The sequence below is a fragment of the Medicago truncatula genome, chromosome 1 (assembly GCF_003473485.1).
Source record: "Medicago truncatula cultivar Jemalong A17 chromosome 1, MtrunA17r5.0-ANR, whole genome shotgun sequence".
NCBI lineage: Eukaryota > Viridiplantae > Streptophyta > Magnoliopsida > Fabales > Fabaceae > Medicago > Medicago truncatula.
The window spans coordinates 52,668,427-52,687,527 of NC_053042.1; the positions used below are offsets into that span (position 1 = coordinate 52,668,427).

The 19,101-nt window shown below is 34.1% G+C and overlaps 2 protein-coding genes across 3 annotated transcripts; both read left to right on the forward strand.

The window, feature by feature from the left end:
* Nucleotides 1–4,127: 4,127 nt before the first annotated feature.
* LOC112418679 (protein FAR1-RELATED SEQUENCE 5-like) lies at nt 4,128–6,392 on the forward strand. The gene has a single exon (XM_024775148.2). The coding sequence runs from the start codon at nt 4,128–4,130 to the stop codon at nt 6,390–6,392; it is 2,265 nt and encodes a 754-aa protein (XP_024630916.2).
* A 3,109-nt stretch (nt 6,393–9,501) lies between these two features.
* On the forward strand, nt 9,502–13,532 carry LOC11419365 (protein PIN-LIKES 2). Of its 2 annotated transcripts, XM_003592501.3 has the most exons (4): nt 9,502–9,607; nt 9,784–11,198; nt 11,334–11,337; nt 13,427–13,532. In XM_003592501.3, exon 2 carries the CDS (start codon nt 9,806–9,808, stop codon nt 11,186–11,188), a length of 1,383 nt encoding a protein of 460 aa, XP_003592549.1. In that variant the 5' UTR covers nt 9,502–9,607; nt 9,784–9,805; the 3' UTR covers nt 11,189–11,198; nt 11,334–11,337; nt 13,427–13,532. The 2 variants fall into 2 exon arrangements, with proteins under 2 accessions (XP_003592549.1, XP_039685948.1); XM_039830014.1 differs by lacking the exon at nt 9,502–9,607 and having other exon boundaries at nt 9,634–11,198.
* Nucleotides 13,533–19,101: the final 5,569 nt, after the last annotated feature.

A 19,101-nucleotide genomic window follows, 5' to 3' on the forward strand; every position in this document is an offset into this window, starting at 1 on the left:
AACGTAATAAATTGATTTGTTTGATCTATGTAGTCGTCCATACTTATGGTAATAATACTGGGTTATTATTTCTTTCTCAAAAAAAAATACTCGGTTATTGTTGTAATGAATAAAAAAAGTATTGAAATGATTAAGAAAGTTAAAAATAGAAATTTTCTATTAAAAACAATAACTTTTTTACTTTTATAAAACGAAACATTCAACTTTTCATCATTTTTTAATGTAAAATTTCTATATTAATCTCTTTAGTTGATGTCCTGGAGTACTATTTAACATTTTTCTATAAAAAATAAGCAATATTATTATCGTAATTTCTTGACAAAAAAAGATAGCTAGTTCTTTCCCAACCTTATACTTACTTGATCCTTAATGCCATGGTTGCCATTCCTTTAAAGTAATTTGTAAACCGTACTTAGTCAAGTTCCATCACCTGGTGGCAATGGCATTCATTTTGGGAGCTGAGACATAGTTCACTTAATTAATTAACACGCTTTTGGTAAAGGAAAAGAAACAAGTACATTTTTACCATGTTGGTGTTATTTGTAGCAATTGATGTTGTAGAGATGACTTGTGAGGGTGAGGCATTGTCACTCAGTCTTATGGTGATCTGTACTTATGATTGATTTAAGAATTCAAGGGAATCATTTTCGCGCACACGACTTGTCTTTTCATCACCTATGCTATGTTGTTCCTCTCCTCTCCTTCCTTGATTACTATTTTTATGGCATTCATTCATCTGTAAACGAGGTACGCTGATCAGAGTTTACAATGACACAGGTATAGTATTTCGAATTGAGTGATTGTTGTTTTTTTGGCATAAGTAAATTAATCTTTCACTAAACTTTAAGAAAGAGCAATGTTATTGGTACAACCATTTATTGTGACAACTTGTTGGACAACCAAATTTTACAAAGAAATTTAGATAATGGCACAAAAATCAAAGCAATAGAAAGAGAAAGTAGAATAATCATGTGAGTATGAGAGAGAAAGTTGTCACAAAAGTTGTCAAAAAATGGTTGTTCAAATATCATTTCTCTTTAAGAAATTGGTCTTTCATCACTATAAGTTTATTATTTAGGCTTAAAGGCTCTTTTGTGCCCTTAAGTATTTAATTGATATCGCTTTGGTCCATTAACTAAAAAAAAGATTGTTTGAGTACTTTAAGTTTTTTTTAGTCTCGTTTGGTCCTTTCTGTTAGGTTTCCTTTAGAGTTTAAAAAAAAAGTTAACTCCTGGACACGTGTCACCTTGTCATTGGCTGTGAGTTTTTTTTTCTTTTTTACAAAAAAAATAATAATATATTTTTTAAAAAAATATATATTTAAAAAAAAAATCCCAAAGCCAATGACAAAGTGACACGTGTCACCTTGTCATTGGTTCTGCGATTTTTTTAAAAAAATAAAATATATATATTTAAAAAATATTTTTTCTAAAATTTTTTAAAAAATATATTTTTTTTTTTTTGTAAAAAAACTCAGAGCCAATGACAAAGTGACACGTGTCCAGGAGTTAACTTTTTTTTAAACTCTAACGAAAACCTAACAGAAGGGACCAAAACGAGACTAAAAAAAAACTTAAAGTATTCAGACAATCTTTTTTTTAGTTAAGGGACCAAATAGATACCAATTAAATATTTAAGGGACCAAAAGAGCATTTAAGCCTATTATTTAATATTGAATTAACAAATTTCATTACATCTTATTTGATTCAATGAAAAAATTTATTGATCTAACCATGAAAATAAACTTATGTATAGTGCAAAATTTGTGTTGCTTATGTATTATAAACTTTGTCCTTTTTTTTTTTTTTATAAGAAATTGAGTGAGTATTTTATTATTATAAATGATATATTGCTAAGTTGTTGATTCATTGTTTTTATCTATTATCTATTATCCTAAATAAATCAATTGATCAATTATTTAATATATAAATAATATTGGATTATAGCAATTGAGTATATGACAGTCTCTATTGTAAAAAATAAATGAGACTTAAACTTTATGTTTAAAAAGACGGTATCTAACTTACGAATTGGCTAATACGAAATTAATCTCACCATCCACTAATGTAGGATATGAGACCTATATTATTTATTTTTAAATGTCATAAATTTACGTCAGTTACATAAAGGAAAATGCTATTTATCTCCAAAATTGTTAGTGATGAAAACATCATGAATGAGAGCATAAGTGTAATTGCAGCATCAATTTTAATCTCATTTACCCGATGTATTCTGCAAAAATCAATAATTAACTCTTCTTAATTCGTGATAACTTCTCTAACTACTCCTTTTAATTCGTGATAACTTCGTGGTGTATTTGTTCGTTAATATTAGGATGGTAATGGGTACCCAATGGGCAGGGTACTATGGTACCCATCTCCATACCCGCGTTCGTAAAAAATATCCGTACCCACGTGGGCAATAATTTTTGTGTCCTTCCTCATACCCTATGGGCACTTAAGTGTCCATACCTGCACCCATTACCCGCATTTTAACTGTGAAAAGACAATAAAAAAATATCACAATTGAAATAAAACTATAATCCATAAAATTTCAAATCAACTCATAAAATAGTCCGAATGGTAGTATTTAATTAGCCAAATAAAAAAAGCATCCAAAATATCACTAGAAAGAAAGAAAAAATAGATAGTACTTTACACAAGTTATACGTTAAAAAGTTGCAGTTGCATGTTAAATCATAATAAATTATTACTAAAGTTTTTATTAAGTTGTATTAAAATGTTTTAGCGTGAGGTTTAAATAGTTAAATAAATTAATTAATTGTACTCAAAAAATAAATAAATTATTTATCATATTATATAAACACATATATGCGGATTGCGGGACTGGATAGTACAGTGCCCATAGCCGTGTCCATACACATTCAAATATGCGGGTAATTACCCATACCCAAGCCGAACCCATGAAAACGGGGTTTTACATTATCCATAGCGGATACTTTTTGGAAGTCCCCATAAGGTCTGGGTACAATTGTTATCCCTATTCGTTATGTAGCATTGCTATAACAAAAATTAGCTAGTGTCTACCAACAACAAACACAGTCTTTTTTGGATACAAAGACAAATTTATTTTCTACAGAGGTTAATATATTACGTAGTAATAATAAATTTTTTATTTAGAGTCGTCTCCTTCAAAAAAACTGAGTATGAAGCTCTCCAAATGAACATACAATCTTGTGTGAATCGTCTGATCCCATGAATCTTCGGAGGTAAGATGATGCTAAAATATTATATCTCAATATTATAGATGCAAGTAAAATGAGCGCAGGTATGCTCCATTTACCACCAGCTCCATTTACCTCATTTAGGGTCTTGGATGAGTGACATGTGGCAAAAATGGATTCAATGGTTCAGATTAAAAATAAACAAAAACATCAGTTTTTTTAATAAAAAAGAGAGAGAGAGCAAACACGCGCTTCTCTTCTCTTCTTCTTTCATACGTGAACGTTACCCACTCTCTTTTCAGCTTCCCTTAGAACCTCTTCGTTTCCCTGTCATCAGCGCCAACAACCGCCGATTGTGTCGCCGTTCATCTCAATCGCTGGTGTTCATTCATCTCTCAATAACAGGATCCTCCTCATCCACTCCATGCATCGTCCCCTCTTCTGGTAACCGTTGTCTCGTCGCCGTCGTTTCAAATCAAACAATCTTTGTAGTTTTAAATAGTGGTATTTGAATTTTATATCGGTGCTATTGATTTGTGCATTATTTGGTTTGTGAATCATATATGGTCTAAGCTTTATTTGGTTTGTGCATTGCTGCTATGAGTTTTATATCGCTGCTATTGATTTGTTCTGTTAAGACTACTGCTACTATTAGCTGTTATGTGATCTATTTCAAACATGAGTATTATGCATTTACTAGTTTTTGCATCGCTGCTATTTGGTTTGTATATTTACGGTTTTTTAAACGCCGCAATTGCTAATTCTGCTATTCCTACTACTATTCTTATTCATGTGCTATCTAATTTATATGATGAAATTTCTTGTATGCACTTCTTTAATTTAAACTGTTTGTTGTTTTCAACATTTCTTTTATGTTTATTCTTTTCCTATTGCTCATCACAATCTATGACACTAAGACTCTGTTCGTACTTTCTCAGAAAACATGGATTCATCATCAATTCCAGATTGTGTCGATAAATGGGTGAACAATATCCATGAACAAAATGTTCATCACGAGAAAGAAAGTATTGCCAATAGTGGACCTCACTTGGGAATGCAATTTGAATCTGAGGCGGTGGCATATGAATTTTATAATGATTACAGTAAAAGAATTGGATTTGGTATTCGTCGAGAATATGGAAATAAAAGCAGAATAGATGGAGTTTTGACTTCGAGAAGATTCACATGCTTCAAAGAGGGTGCGCGAGTTGTTGACAAAAGACGTCAACCGACGGCGGAGTCTAGAGCAGAAACCAGAACAGGATGCACAGCGCGTATGGTTATTTCACTTGATCGAAAGATAGGGAAATATAAGGTTGTTGACTTTGAATCTCAACATAACCACCTTCTGGTTCCACCTGAGTATGTTCATATGATTCGCTCCCATCGACACATATCTGAGGCACAAGCATCACAAATTGTCTTGGGAGATGAATCTGGCTTAAGACCAAGAGAGTTGCATCAATATATATCCAAGCAAGCTGGTGGGGTAGAGACTGTCGGTTTTACAAGCCAAGACCTTAAGAATTTGCTTAAAACCAAAAGGAAGCAATCACTAAAGTACGGTGAAGTGGGTGCCTTGATGACATATTTCAAACAAGAAAGTGAAAATCCATCATTCTTTTATGATTTTCAAATGGATGTTGATGAGCTAATAACAAATATATTTTGGGCGGATGCACAGATGATTAATGATTATGGATACTTTGGTGATATCATCACTTTTGACACCACTTACAAGACAAATAAGGATTATCGACCTTTCGGTGTATTTGTTGGACTTAATAATCACAGGCAAACCGTCATTTTTGGGGCAACATTGTTATATGATGAAACAATTCCTTCTTTTCAGTGGTTATTTGAAACTTTTCTGAAAGCAATGGGTGGAGAAAAGCCTAAAACCATTCTAACAGATCAAGATGCAGCAATGGCTAAAGCTATTTCTTTAGTTATGCCAAAAACATTTCATGGATTGTGCACTTGGCATATAAGACAGAATGCTCTTAGGCATGTGAACCATCTATATCAAAAGAGTTCGCGATTCCGTTTGGATTTTGAAGCATGCATAGATCTACACGAGGAGGAAAGTGAATTTTTGAAGGAATGGAATTCTTTACTTGTTGATCATAATGTTTTGAAAGATTCGTGGTTGCATTCAATTTTTAAATTGAAGGAAAAATGGGCATGGGCTTATGTTCGGAAAACATTCACGGCAGGTATGCGATCTACTCAATTAAGTGAGAGCTTTAATGCTGATTTGAAAAACCATTTGAAGTCAGATATAAATTTGGTACAATTTTTTACTCACTTTAAAAGGGCTGTCAATGCTAAACGGAACAATGAGTCAGAAGCAGAATATGATTCAAGACATAAGCTTCCTAAATTGAAAATGAAGAAGGCTCGTATGCTCTTACAAGCCGCAAGTGTTTACACTCCAAATTTTTTTGAGGAATTTCAAGAGGAATATGAAGAATATCAAGATACTTGCATAAAGGAGGTGAAAGAAGGTTTGTATGTTGTCACAAATTATGATAATGCAAAGGAGAGGATGGTAATAGGAAATCATATGGAACAAAAAGTTTCTTGTGATTGTCGTAAATTTGAGACACATGGCATCTTATGTAATCATGCTTTGAAAGTTTTAGATGTCATGAACATTAAGTTAATTCCCGAACACTACATACTAAAACGATGGACAAGAGATGCAAGGCTGGGAAGTAATCAAGGTTGGAGTGGGAGGCATGTTGAATTAGACCAAAAAGCCCATTTCATGAAGCGGTACAATGAGTTATGTCCTCAGTTGCTTAAATTGACCAATAGAGCTTCAGAATCTCATGAAACTTACACATTTTTGTCCAAAGTTTATGAAGAGTCCAGCAAAATAGTTAATGATATGTTGTCCAAAAAATATCTGGATGGAGAATCAAGTGGAATGGTTCATGTATCCATATCAATTGCGAATGATGAAGTCGACAACAACATAGACACCGTTGGCAAGGCAAAAGGCATAAAGACAAAGGATTGTCCACGTAAGAGTAAAAAACGTTATATGTCTTGGCTTGAAAAAGAACGTAAAAAGATAAAGATGCGCTCAGAAAAAAAGAAAAAATCTCAAGAAGGTTTAGTACAATCAAGCCAAGTAAGCAATGAAACTCAACATCAAGATACAATCCAAGCAACACAATCAAGCCAAGTTAACTCATTGTAATTTCACAGTTTTTATGTGTGTGTTAGGAGACTTGTAATGTTCAAGTACTCTAATGTGTTTGTTATGAGACTTGTAATGTTCAAGTACTTTGATGTGTTTGTTAGGAGACTTGTAAGATTTAAGAATTTTGATGTAAAATATCACAAATCTGTCTGTTATAACAGTGACAGTGAGGTACTGGTTTAACAATTTGCTACTGGTTTTTTGAATTATAACAGTGACAGTGAGATTATGCATGTGTTTTGAAATATCACAAATTATGTTCAAGTACTTTTATCTTGTATTATGCATCTTGTCTGTTGCACAAATTTGAGAGAATGCAACATTTTTGTTTTGACAGACTTGTAATGTTTTATCAAGAATCATGTGACAGGTTTTTGTTTTGGCGGATCCTTGTGTGGATTATCGTTATTATTGTACAGTGGCTGCGCCTTGTTCTAGTGGAGGAAGCTCTTTCTAAGCTTCTGTTATTGGTGTGTGGCTGCTGGTGTGTGTCACTACAGTTTAGATTACCTAGTATTACACATATTATCTTAAGTTGTTGGTTAGTTAGAAGGTCGTTATTAGTTGATCATGATTAGTTGAGTTCTCAAAAACTGTTAATAGATACTTGTGTATATAAAGGTGCTGATAGAAGAATAATCATAATTTCATGTCATCCACATCATGTAGATTGTAGAGAAACTTTTCAAGTTCTACTTTCATTCCTCCTCCAACTCTAATAAATGGGAGTAGTTACCTGCATACTTGGTCCAGATTAATTGAAAGGCATTAATCATCATGAGATATTATTACATTATTACAAAATAGAACATCCTCGTAAAAGAAGAGCTATAGCTATCATTACATAACAACTTACAAGTTTAAACAGAAACCATAAAGTATAAATAATTCAGTTCATTATTTCACATACAAATGTGCCTTCATTAGTCTTGCATCATATCTTTCCAAAATCGATCAACAAGTGGTGCAATGTCTTATCAATGAATTTACAAATACAATGGTCTACTGAAAGATTTGAAATTCTTTTCCAGTAAAAAAGTTTCTCCATATGCTTCCAGTTGCTTACTCTATGTGCTTGTTCTCTTATAAACATATGATTTTGAGAAAAACTAGAAGGCGGTTAATCCCACTGCACTAAGAGCAGCCAGAAGAGCATAGAAATAATCAAGATGTGCATGATTAAGACCACTGTATTGTTTCAAGAGCAGAATTTTATTATGATCATTTCAAAACAATGAACAAATTGTCAAGTTCATCATTCATCTATCAAGGTGTAGGAAAAGAAGAAAGTGTAAAAGCTAAAATCCATCATCTCTGTGAAGTTTCAAAACTACTGCAATATTTCAAAACCATTGCACTATTTATCAAAACTACTGCTATGGAGAAAACTAATTTATCAGAATTCTCAGTGAACGAATTAATGTTGTCATGATTATTTGAGAATTCTCAGTGACCGAATTAATGTTGTCATGAATATTTAGAAATTGGCAAGGGTAAATGTGGGTAAGAGTGAATCGACTGGTGTGGAAGAGAAGAGCAACAAGGTGTTTTAGTATGTGAGGAGGGCGATGAGACGGCGGTGAGACGGGGGAGAGGGGCGGTGATAGGAAGAGGGCGATGATGTGTTTAATAGACGGCGGTTCCTAGAGGCATGACGGCGAGGGCGACAACATAAGGGAGGCATGGCGGTGAGGGAGATTGAAGAAGATGAACTGTGTGATACGAGAGAAGAGAAACGCGTGTTTGCAGAGAAGAGAAGCGCGTGTTTGCTCTCTCTCTTTTTTTTTAATTAAAAAAACTGATGTTTTTGTTTATTTTTAATCTGAACCATTGAATCCATTTTTGCCACATGTCACTCATCCAAGACCCTAAATGGGGTAAATGGAGCTGGTGGTAAATGGAGCATACCTGCGCTCAAGTAAAATGAGTGATCATACTATCAATTATCAAAGATGATGATATTTGAGTAGAGAAAAATAGAGATATTGGCTTATTCTTTCAAAATTGACGGTTGATAAAATGTCTACATCTACTTGCAATGCAAACACTCCATCAAACTCTGTCATATAAAAAAATCATTGAAGTAAAATGAATTTAGCAGTATGTAATCTATCCGAAATAATACTAAAATTTAAAATATTTGATATATCTTCACCCTGATTTTGATCAGAAAAATCGTTTAATCTTTTCTGATTCTAAAATAAAAATTAAAAAAATTGTTTATGGAAGGTTTTTGAACATTACATCTTTTGAAATATATATACTTGTAAAAAAAAAAAAAAATCTTTTGAAATATACAATCCGAAAAGTAGTAGGACGTGCTAGAACTTGTTAGGGTGGGAAAAACAACTTTCAACATTTTTTAAGGATAAATATATAAGATTGAGCCATGACATAGCCGTAACTTATGGTTCTGTGAAATTCTTCCCTCCGCCCACCCCCCCCCCATTTTATTTTGACAAAAAAAATGGAGTTGGAGATGATGAAAAGAGGGTTTTAAACAATTATGTCAACAAGGACATTTTTGGTATTATCATTAAATTTTAAATAGATTTAAGTGTAACTAGATATTTATACTTTATAGGGTGTTACTAGAAAAAATCTAAAATAAAATGAAACTCAACACAAAATTGACTAGGCCTTAGAAATGTTTGATGCCAATTAATTGGTTCTTATGATTTGTCCCCGAACACCACAAAAAAATATTGGTTCTTATGATTTCATGAGTGTATGTTATTAACCGTTCTTTTGATTTTCCTTGTTAGCATTTTCCCAAGAAATACAAAACTTACTCTCTTAATAAAGAATAAGCATTGTTGGAAAGAAAAAAAAAATTGTATCTGGTTGATATCATTTCATTAATCCCAATCAAATGATCGTGAAGACATGAACATGTGGCAGATTGAAATAAATTTTCATGCTTTCCAACAACAACAACAACAAAATAAGATAAATTGCCATGCTGTGAAGTTAGTGAGTGTTGTTAAGATTTTCGTGAATTGAAACTTTTCACGGTACCGCAGCATGACATACGTGAAGCTTTTTTATATTTATATTTATCCACAAATGTGAATCCTATATTTTCATTGTTTTTGTTATTATTAATTTATTATACTATAGTATATGTACATGCTCAAAGTCTTACTATCTTAAACTTATCACAATCATCCTTAGTTTTAGTCTTTGTTGTGGGAATTCATAGTAATATTCAGGTAATCATTCTCACAATTTTATTACTTTAGCTTCCATGGGATGATTATGAATATTGGTGTTATTGCAATCTACTCTGATTGTCTCATATTAAATGTCACATTTTTGTTTTAAAAAAACATCAAATATTTGTTTGTCTTATATTATTCTTTTCTCTTTTCTTATGACTCAATTGCAGGAGATTTTGTTATTCTTTGATCATGTTAGAAGATTTGCATGAAAATAATGATAAAATTAGGTCTCACAGTGAAGACATTAGAACTGCTCTGCAGCCTTTGTTGAAGTTAATCTGCCTTACACTCATAGGACTCCTTCTTGCAAACCCAAGAATGAAATTAATTCCTAAAGCCACATTTAAACTCCTAAGTAAACTTGTATTTGCATTATTTTTACCCTGCCTAATATTTAGTGAACTTGGTTCAAGCATTACTCTTGAGAATTTTAAGGAATGGTGGTTCATACCAGTTAATGTGCTTCTTTGTACATTTTTTGGATGTTTACTTGGATTCATAGTGGTTACTATATGTCACCCACCTCAAAGGTTTAATAGATTCACAATCATAATGACAGGATTTGGAAACACTGGTAATCTTCTCATTGCTGTAGTTGGATCTGTTTGTCATACTCAAAATACTCCTTTTGGAAAGCAATGCAATGCAAGAGGTGTAGCTTATGTTTCTTTATCTCAATGGATTTCTGTAATTCTTGTTTACACTTTTGTTTATCACATGCTGGAACCTCCTTTTGAGTATTATGAGATTGTTGAAAATGAAGCTGAAATTAGAGAAGAAACAATACTTAATGATATTAGTAGACCACTTCTTGTAGAAGCTGAGTGGCCTGGAATTGAAGATAAAGAAACTCAACATTCTAAGACACCCTTTATTGCTAGAATCTTTAAGAGCTTTTCCGGTATTTCCTCGTCCATTATTCCTGATCCTGATTTTGATTCATTATCAGGATCAGTAATGGCAGACGAGGAAGAAAGTGGTGAAAATAATCATATGTCTATTAGGTGTTTGGCGGAGCCTAGAGTTGTTAGGAGGATAAGAATTGTTGCTGAACAAACTCCAATTCATCACATACTTCAACCACCAACAATTGCATCTTTGTTGGCTATTATCATTGGAACAGTGCCTCAGTTGAAAACATTTTTCTTTGGAAATGATGCACCAATGTCTTTTATGACAGATAGTTTGGAAATTTTGGCAGGTGCAATGGTGCCTTGTGTGATGCTTATACTAGGGGGTATGCTAGCTGAAGGACCAAATGAATCAACACTTGGAATTAAAACTACAATTGGGATAATTGTGGCAAGACTTGTGGTGCTTCCTGTTATAGGAATTGGAGTTGTTGTGTTGGCTGATAAGTTGAATTTTTTGGTTGAAAATGATGCTATGTTTAGGTTTGTGCTTTTGTTGCAATATACAACACCAAGTGCTATTTTGTTGGGAGCAATTGCTAGCTTGAGGGGTTATGCAGTCAGTGAAGCTTCAGCAGTTCTATTCTGGCAGCACGTGTTTGCTCTTTTCTCACTTTCTCTATACATTATAATTTACTTTAGAGTAATTGATTATCTTTAGAGTTACAGCATATTGGGTAGCACTTGGGTGACATAGAGTTGGGTGACATTGGTGACATTGACCAATCACAATGTCACAATGCTTGTGAAAGAGAGAGAAACACAAGCATTGTGGCATTGTGATTGGTCAATGTCACCAATGTCACCCAACTCTATGTCACCCAAGTATTTTCCATATTTTACACGGCTCCATCTCCGGTACATGAGCTTCATGGGTCATGTACCATACATGACTTCCATTTTCAATTTTTTTTTTGTGCAAAATGAATTTCAGCCTTTGGATACTAGTGAATGGATGAGATGTAAAGGTTATGTGGCCTACAATGTGTGAATATTTAATCATTAATGCTGAATTTTTTTAATTGCAATGGAATATGGATTAGCTTTAATAAAGGATGTTTTTGGCATTGTCTCAATAAATCTAACAAACCCAGCAACCGTTTGGAAGAATTTAAATGGAATTTGATTTATTGGTTACAATTGCTAATACATTATAATGGAGTTTGATAATTTTCATCAAACCTCTTTAAAATTAAATTTCATTTTATCGTTGTTCATTTACTAGTAAAAGATGCGTTGGTCTTGGTCACGAAATATTTCGATAATTATTTAAAAAAAATGATTGAATAATTGCTAATATTTCAATAATTATTTAAAAAACTGATTGAATAATTGCTAATTTTGAGTATTATTGTTATGTGTCTGTTAAATATTTTTCTCTTATATATAAAAATAAATAATTAAATCATGCTAGTTGTGGATTTTATTTGTTTATATATGCGAAAACAAATATATATTATGAGAAAATCGATATGATAAAATATTGAAAACTCATGATTATTTTCAAAATATAAACATCAATGTGGTATTTCTATTAAATAAATTTTTATTTATATACAAAACACCGTTCAATGTTTGCATCACATCTGTGCAAATTTTGTTTGTTTATATCTGCCGAAAAAAATTATGTACATGTATGAGAAAGTCGATATGATAAAATTGTTGAAACTCGTGACTATTTTCAAATTATCAACATTAATGTAGTGTTTCTCTTAAATAACTTGTTATTTTATATTTAAAACATTCTTAAATATTTGCATTGCACTAGTTGAGGATTTTATATGTTTACATATGCACAAGAAGTTTTTATGTAACAATATGTGATACTCCATACGGTAAAATTTTGAAAACTGATCACTATTTCATAATATCAACATTAATGTAGCGTTCCTCCAAAATATCGTTAAATATTTACACTGCAATCCAATCGTTGCAAATGGTATGTGCTCATATCTCCAAAATCAAATTTTAGTTGTACGGATGTGAGAAAGTTGACTTACTTAAATTTTGAAAATTACTAATTATTAAATATCAATATTAATGTATTGTCATTTCGTGTAGTAGTCATATTCAACGGTCAGATTTATTATATTTGACACCGTTAGTCGGCTGGGTCTATTTTGGTCGTCAAATGAATGTCATTTCGTGTGACTGGGTCTCTTAAGGGATAGTTTGTCGGGTTGACACCAACAATATAACAAAAAAAATATAATCTAAATTTTTTTTTTATAACGAAACCAACAACAATCTTTATTATAGAAAAAATTATTTAAGGGTATAACTGGAATAATGAAAAAATAAGTATAAACATACTCATATAGTTTGTTACACTTTTTAAATGATAAAGGAAAAAAAAAATCAGATATATATATTCTTATCGTGTTTGTTACATTTGTTTTACTGTTTAAATTTATTCTTATCTATTTGCTACATGTGTTATTTGCATTGAAAATTGATGGTATTTTTGAAAAGAAAAATTCAACCCAATTGAAAATTGAGGGTATTTTTGAAAAGAAAAATTCAACCCAAAAATGTTGAAAGGAGTAGTTTTCTTTATATATAGCATAGATTAGCAATTGTAACCAAGAAATCAAATTCCATTTAAATTCTTTCAAACGGTTGCTGGGTTTGTTAGATTTATTGAGACAATGCCAAAAACACCCTTTATTAAAACTAATCTATATTCCATTGCAATTTAAAAAATTCAGCATTAATGATTAAATATTCACACATTGTGGGCCACATAACCTTTACATCTCATCCATTTACTAGCATCCAAAGACTGAAATTTATTTTGCACAAAAAAAAATTTGAAAATGGAAGTCATGTATGGTACATGACCCATGAAGCTCATGTACAGGAGATGGAGCCATTTTACACCTCTAAACATTACATTAACTAGTTTTTCCATGCCAATGAGGTTTTATCCCCTAAAGTTGGTTCATTATTATAGAACCAATAGTTGTATTCAATATTTTTATTTATCATTAGTAGGATGCTATTATGTGAATGTATTTAATTTGTATACATACATATTTTGATGATGTAACCTTTTCTATAAATACGTAGAAAAATACATCCAATTATATCTCACTATGAACTAACATAATAAAGAGACAAAACGATGTGATTTTATATGCATAAAAGAAACGGTGTGATTTTATAAACGCACATTTAAAAATAATTTACAGTATTAATATTGCATAGCAGTCAATTTATACACACAATAAAATTTTAATCTGATCCTTAAATTATCATTCTCTCCTATTTCGACTTTTAAACAATACAAATGTAATAAATTGTCCCTAAACTATTTTCAATTAATCAACTAAAAAGGTAGTTCTTTTTTTTTAAACAAGAGAGGAAAACTTTTATCAGAAGAATTTACCAATATACAATTGGTGTTGGATGAATCATCCTCAATACTGATCTAATGTTGAATGCTGCTCTTCACCCAGCACTTTTCGCTCGCGTCCTGCAGCATTGTATTTTGTGCGCCACTTAAGTAGTGCAGCGTGAGTTAACTCACGCAGCAATTACTTAAGTCGTTTATCAGCAAAACAGAGACAAAGTTCCTCATTTTTTCAACTTCTCCAAACACGAAATTTTCCCCTCCAAGTGCGATTTTCACCATTCTTGCGCCATTCAAAGCCAATTTCTCCCACAATATCAAGTAAGTGATGATTACCCTACTTCATTGTATTTAACTTGTAGAAATTTTAGTTTTTTTTTGAAGAAATATAACATTTTTAGATTTTTATAAATTTTGCTTGCATGTTAATTTTGATGATTGTTAGTGATGAATTAACTTAGGAATTGTTAGAAGTTGTTTAGAGTACAATGTGGTAGTTTAGGGTTTACAAATTGTTAGATTACCTAGTTGTTTGAAAATTGCACACTATGTGTTTGGTAAAATGTCTCTATGGAAATTATTTTGTTTTTTTGGATTGTGAATTATCAAATTAGTTAGCATATGGTTTGTTAATTTTGATTATAATATGTTTGACTGTAATGTGGTAGTTTACGGATTGAAATGACATTGTTGGAATTTTAGTGTTGTTGAATTGTTGGAAATGACACAATGTGCTTGTGAAAATGTGTCATTGAATTTGTGTTATGTTAAATGTTGTGCAAATATGCCTCAGAGGAAAACGTCTCAGAGACCGTCTGAGCCGCCTCAGGATAGGAGTGACAGACATAGGGTAGGGAGGCCTGCCCCTACTGGTAGTGCACGGAGGGAGAAACAAGCATTACGCCCTCATATGGTTGGTCGAGGGAGAGGTGGGGGAACGAGACTTGCTAGAGTTGATGCTGCAGGGGGGTCAACGTCACAGACGGGTCCATCCCAGACGGTGAACCCGACACAGTATCAACAGGATTATCAGGTGTATAAGCAGACGCAGGATCAGGCCTATCATTTTCAGGAGCCTCATCCTCAGTTGTATTAGTTTGATGCGTATCAGCAGCATCAGTATGAGGATCATCGGGAGCAGCCTAATATTAAGCAGGAGCAGGCTGATATTGAGGAGCCTCAGCAACAGGATGATATTGAGCAGCCTTAGCAACATGATGGTGGGGCTCGTTTTCAAGGGGTGCCGAGGGTGGTGTACGAGGTCGGACCAGACATATATGCAGGGGAGCCTTCTGAGCTGACGCTTTTACCTCACTTTGGTGGACATGTGACATGCAGGGTCTGGGTCGATGCCAATGTAAGTATAATTTAATTATTATTTTACTTATTTAATGTTAGAAGTAAAATTTAGGTTAGCATATATTTAATGTTTGATTTACTTATTATTTATTTAACGATGTTGTTTGCTGTTTTTTGTTTTTGTATTTCAGTTTTGAAGAAAACATAGGGTGAAATGTATCTTGCACGGGAAGAAGCTGAGCCTTAAAAACTTGACATTGCCTATGCCGGGGGAACAAAACGAGTGGTTTTGGTAAGAAGTGAATATGTTTGGTCTTACTCCCCTCCTGACTAGTGGGCGCGAGAACATCTTTCACGGGTTTGTTTGTGCGATGACAGAGAGATGGCATGAGGAGACCAACAGCTTCCATCTACCGGTTAGGGAGATGACCATCACACTAGATAATGTGGCGTGTCTCCTGGGCATCCTCGTCACTGGGAGGCTCCTTCCCGATAGAGAGTTAACCCGTGAGGAGGGGCTAGAGATGATGCAGGCGGACCTACTGTTTACAGAGGAGGCTGCCGCTAAGGAGATGACAAAATAGGGTGTTGCTCACGTCAGTTTTGGTGTACTGAAGAGGCGCTGCGAGGAGCTCTTGAATAGGTGTAACCAGCTGCTTGTGACTAACACACAGGAGGAGCAAGACGAGCGAGCTGAAGTTAGGCTGACCTGCATTAAGGCATTTCTGTTGCTCTTGCTTGGCTGGACCATTTTTTTTTCGGGAAGAACAACAAAAACATTAATCTTCTTTGGCTGCATGCTCTGTAAGATATGGACGAGTTGGACAGCTGATCATGGGGTGGGATGGGACTTGCTTTCCTATATGAGCAACTATCTTTTACTTCCGACTCATCTGTGCCCTCCTGTGGTGGTTACATGACATTGCTTGTGATAATATTTGTTTTTCCTTCTTTTTTACTTATTGGATTGTAAATGTTTAGTTGTTTGTATAATTCTTGCGGTGATATAAATATTTGTTTCTTTGTGTTTGCAGGGATGGACTTTGGCGCACTTCTCGAACATCATTCCGAGGATTGATGATGATGATTACGACCCTGCTGTTTCCCCGCTTGTGAGTCAATGGAAACCTGCAAGAGGCTTTCTAATCCTGGACACTACAGAGCAGGGTCGGCCATAGGGCATAGGCCGCGAGTGCGACGGCCTAGGGCCCATGCTGGTAGGAGGCCCAAATTTTTTTTAAGGTAAGGGGGTGTATATAGAAATATTTGGATTTTGGGGGGTATATATAGAAAAGTTCTCTTCAAAGACCCAAACTTTGACATGATAAAGGAATGGGCTGACATCTGTTAGTATTTTTGGCCCTTTTAGTGAGATTTGCTATATATATCCCATGTAACACAATTTTCTATATACACCCTCCTATAAAAAATTTGGTTGTTCTTGATAATATGCTAAAAATTTATTATCGAAGAAATTGGTGATATTTTTTTGGGCCCTTTGCTCCTAATAATGTGCTTCACTAATATTAAACATATCGACGATATTTATTATCCAAGAAATTGGGATAATTTTCGTAACAGCAAATTCTATTTTAGTTGAAAATAGAGTGCTAAAATTTCAGTCTACTTCACATGTGCTACTTTTCTCTACTTTTATGGTATTTTTATTTTGTTTTGGTGTATATAGAATATTTAATTTATTTTCAAATGTTGTCTTAAAAAAACATTTATTTTGTTAGAGAAAAGCAAAATAAAAAATCGAAATGAAAAGCAAAAAAACACAACAATGAGCTAAAAAAATTATGATGCATTATGTAAGGGCCCTTTTTTCATATTATGCCTAAGGCCCGTAAAACTCTAGGAACGGGCCTGCTACAGAGCTGCCATCGATTTGTTGGACCATTCACATGTCACCTGGAGGTCGTACGAGAGACGACGACACATCACGCCCTTTCAGGACATATGCTGGTACTCCGGATGGATCATGGCCGGCAACGACAGGATGGTCCGTCACTTGCCAGAGCGGGTTCTTAGGCAGTACGGGTATGTCTAGACTATTCCCAGGGCTCCTACAGACATTGAGCTTATTGCGGCGGATGACGTGGCTCAGGCCTTCACGGAGTTTGCTCTACATGTCCTCAGCCATCAGGATAGGGGTCATCCGATTCCGGATAACCAGCCGTGGGCTCATGCTAGGGGGTACATGAGATGGTTCATTAGAGTATCATATCCTACTGAACCCCCCTGCGGCCATTCCTGACTATGCAGCTGCTGCCCCTCCTCGTCCTGTCCCTCCCTATGAGGAGGCTATTGTTGAGCAGCAGTGGGCCAGACATCCTCCAGACCCATACCAAATCATCAGCAACATCAGAGCTAGAGTGGACGGTGCAATGGGACATCCTGCTGCGTTTCATAATTCAGAGGAGGTTATGCGCTTGATGCAAGACATACAGTCTGAGTGGAGCATGCTGGAGAAGGTGCCGGCTCCGCGGAGGAGGAGTAGGAGTCCACGGGATGGACCAGTATGACTTGTGTAGTTTTTTTTGTTTGACATTTTGTTGGATTTGCTTGTAATCCTATAACACTTGCGCTTTTTAGTGTTTTTATGACATTATTCGTTATTTTATTCCATTGTTTTATTCTGTTATTTTTCATAATATACTTATGACTTAATGCTTGATTGAATGAATGTTTGAATGAATGATGAAAAATGTTTGCTTGAATGAATGTATGAAAGAAGGATTGCAAAAAATAGGGAAAATAGAAGTTTCTGCCTCTTCTGGTTGTATACACAGACTGTGCGACTCACGCATGTGAGTTAACTCACGCATGTGCTAATGTCTGCGTGAGTTAACTCACACAGTGTTTTACACTTGCGCTCTTTAAGTTGCGCAGTGTTAGTTAACTAGCGCATACATTTACACTTGCGTGAGTTAACTAGTGCAAGGGTAAATTTAGAACGGCTACAGGGCGCGAGCAAAATGTGCTGGGTGAAGAGCAAAATTCTCTAATGTTTCATGGGTCAAATGGACTAACATATGGGCCAACTTATTACTATGAAAACTGCTCTTCTCCCATACAAAATTGCTCCATCCCATGTGAAATGACGAAAATAACTCCAACATAAGTCAAGTTGGTTTACTCATGTGATTTATTTATGATTCTTCTTTTTACTGCAAATACATGAGGGTTTAGTTCTCCAAATGGCTCTCCCTTATATCGTTGCTTCATGTGCGCACCATAAATATGAGGCGGCCTTTGGAACGGATTTATTGCAATCAGAATGTTTCCGGTATAAGTCTGCCATCGAAATTAAGAATATAGGTAACAATTTCTGCATTGACTAACTTCATTGGATCTTATGGCATCAAAGGGAAGGAAGCCTTACATATATTTTATTCAATTGATATCTGGCTTTTAAGTTCTGCAGGACTCCAGACTCGTGCAAATAGGACATTTTATTCATATCATCCACTTCAGCAGCCGTGGTGGAGTTAGAAAAAAAAATTCGGGTGGGTCAATAAAAATTAACCGTTGAAAAATTGTTTAAAGTCTCGCAAAATAGATCTATAATTGAATTATTTAAATTTTTCGGATGGACCACTACACCACTTTACGGGAATTTGGATCAACTAAACCTAGAACCGACATAAAATTGTATAAAATCTCTCGCAAAATATACCTATAATTATTAATTTTTCCCGGTGGGCATGAAGGGCTCCGCCACTGTTCACCGGGAAGAACTTTCGTATCCTTAGGAAGTATTTTTGATAAATTTGCAACAACCTTGAAATAGACAAAATAGCAGTACATGTATTATAATTCAGAATTTTCTTTCAAAAAATGTAATAATTCAGATGTAATTTTTGGCTTCAGAAGTTAATGAAACACTTTTCACTTATACCAGTCAGCAAAACAAAGCA

Excerpts from the sequence above, each read along its gene's own strand:
- LOC112418679 (XM_024775148.2), top strand. The coding sequence starts at position 4,128 with ATGGATTCATCATCAATTCCAGATTGTGTCGATAAATGGGTGAACAAT.
- LOC11419365 (XM_003592501.3), top strand. The coding sequence starts at position 9,806 with ATGTTAGAAGATTTGCATGAAAATAATGATAAAATTAGGTCTCACAGT.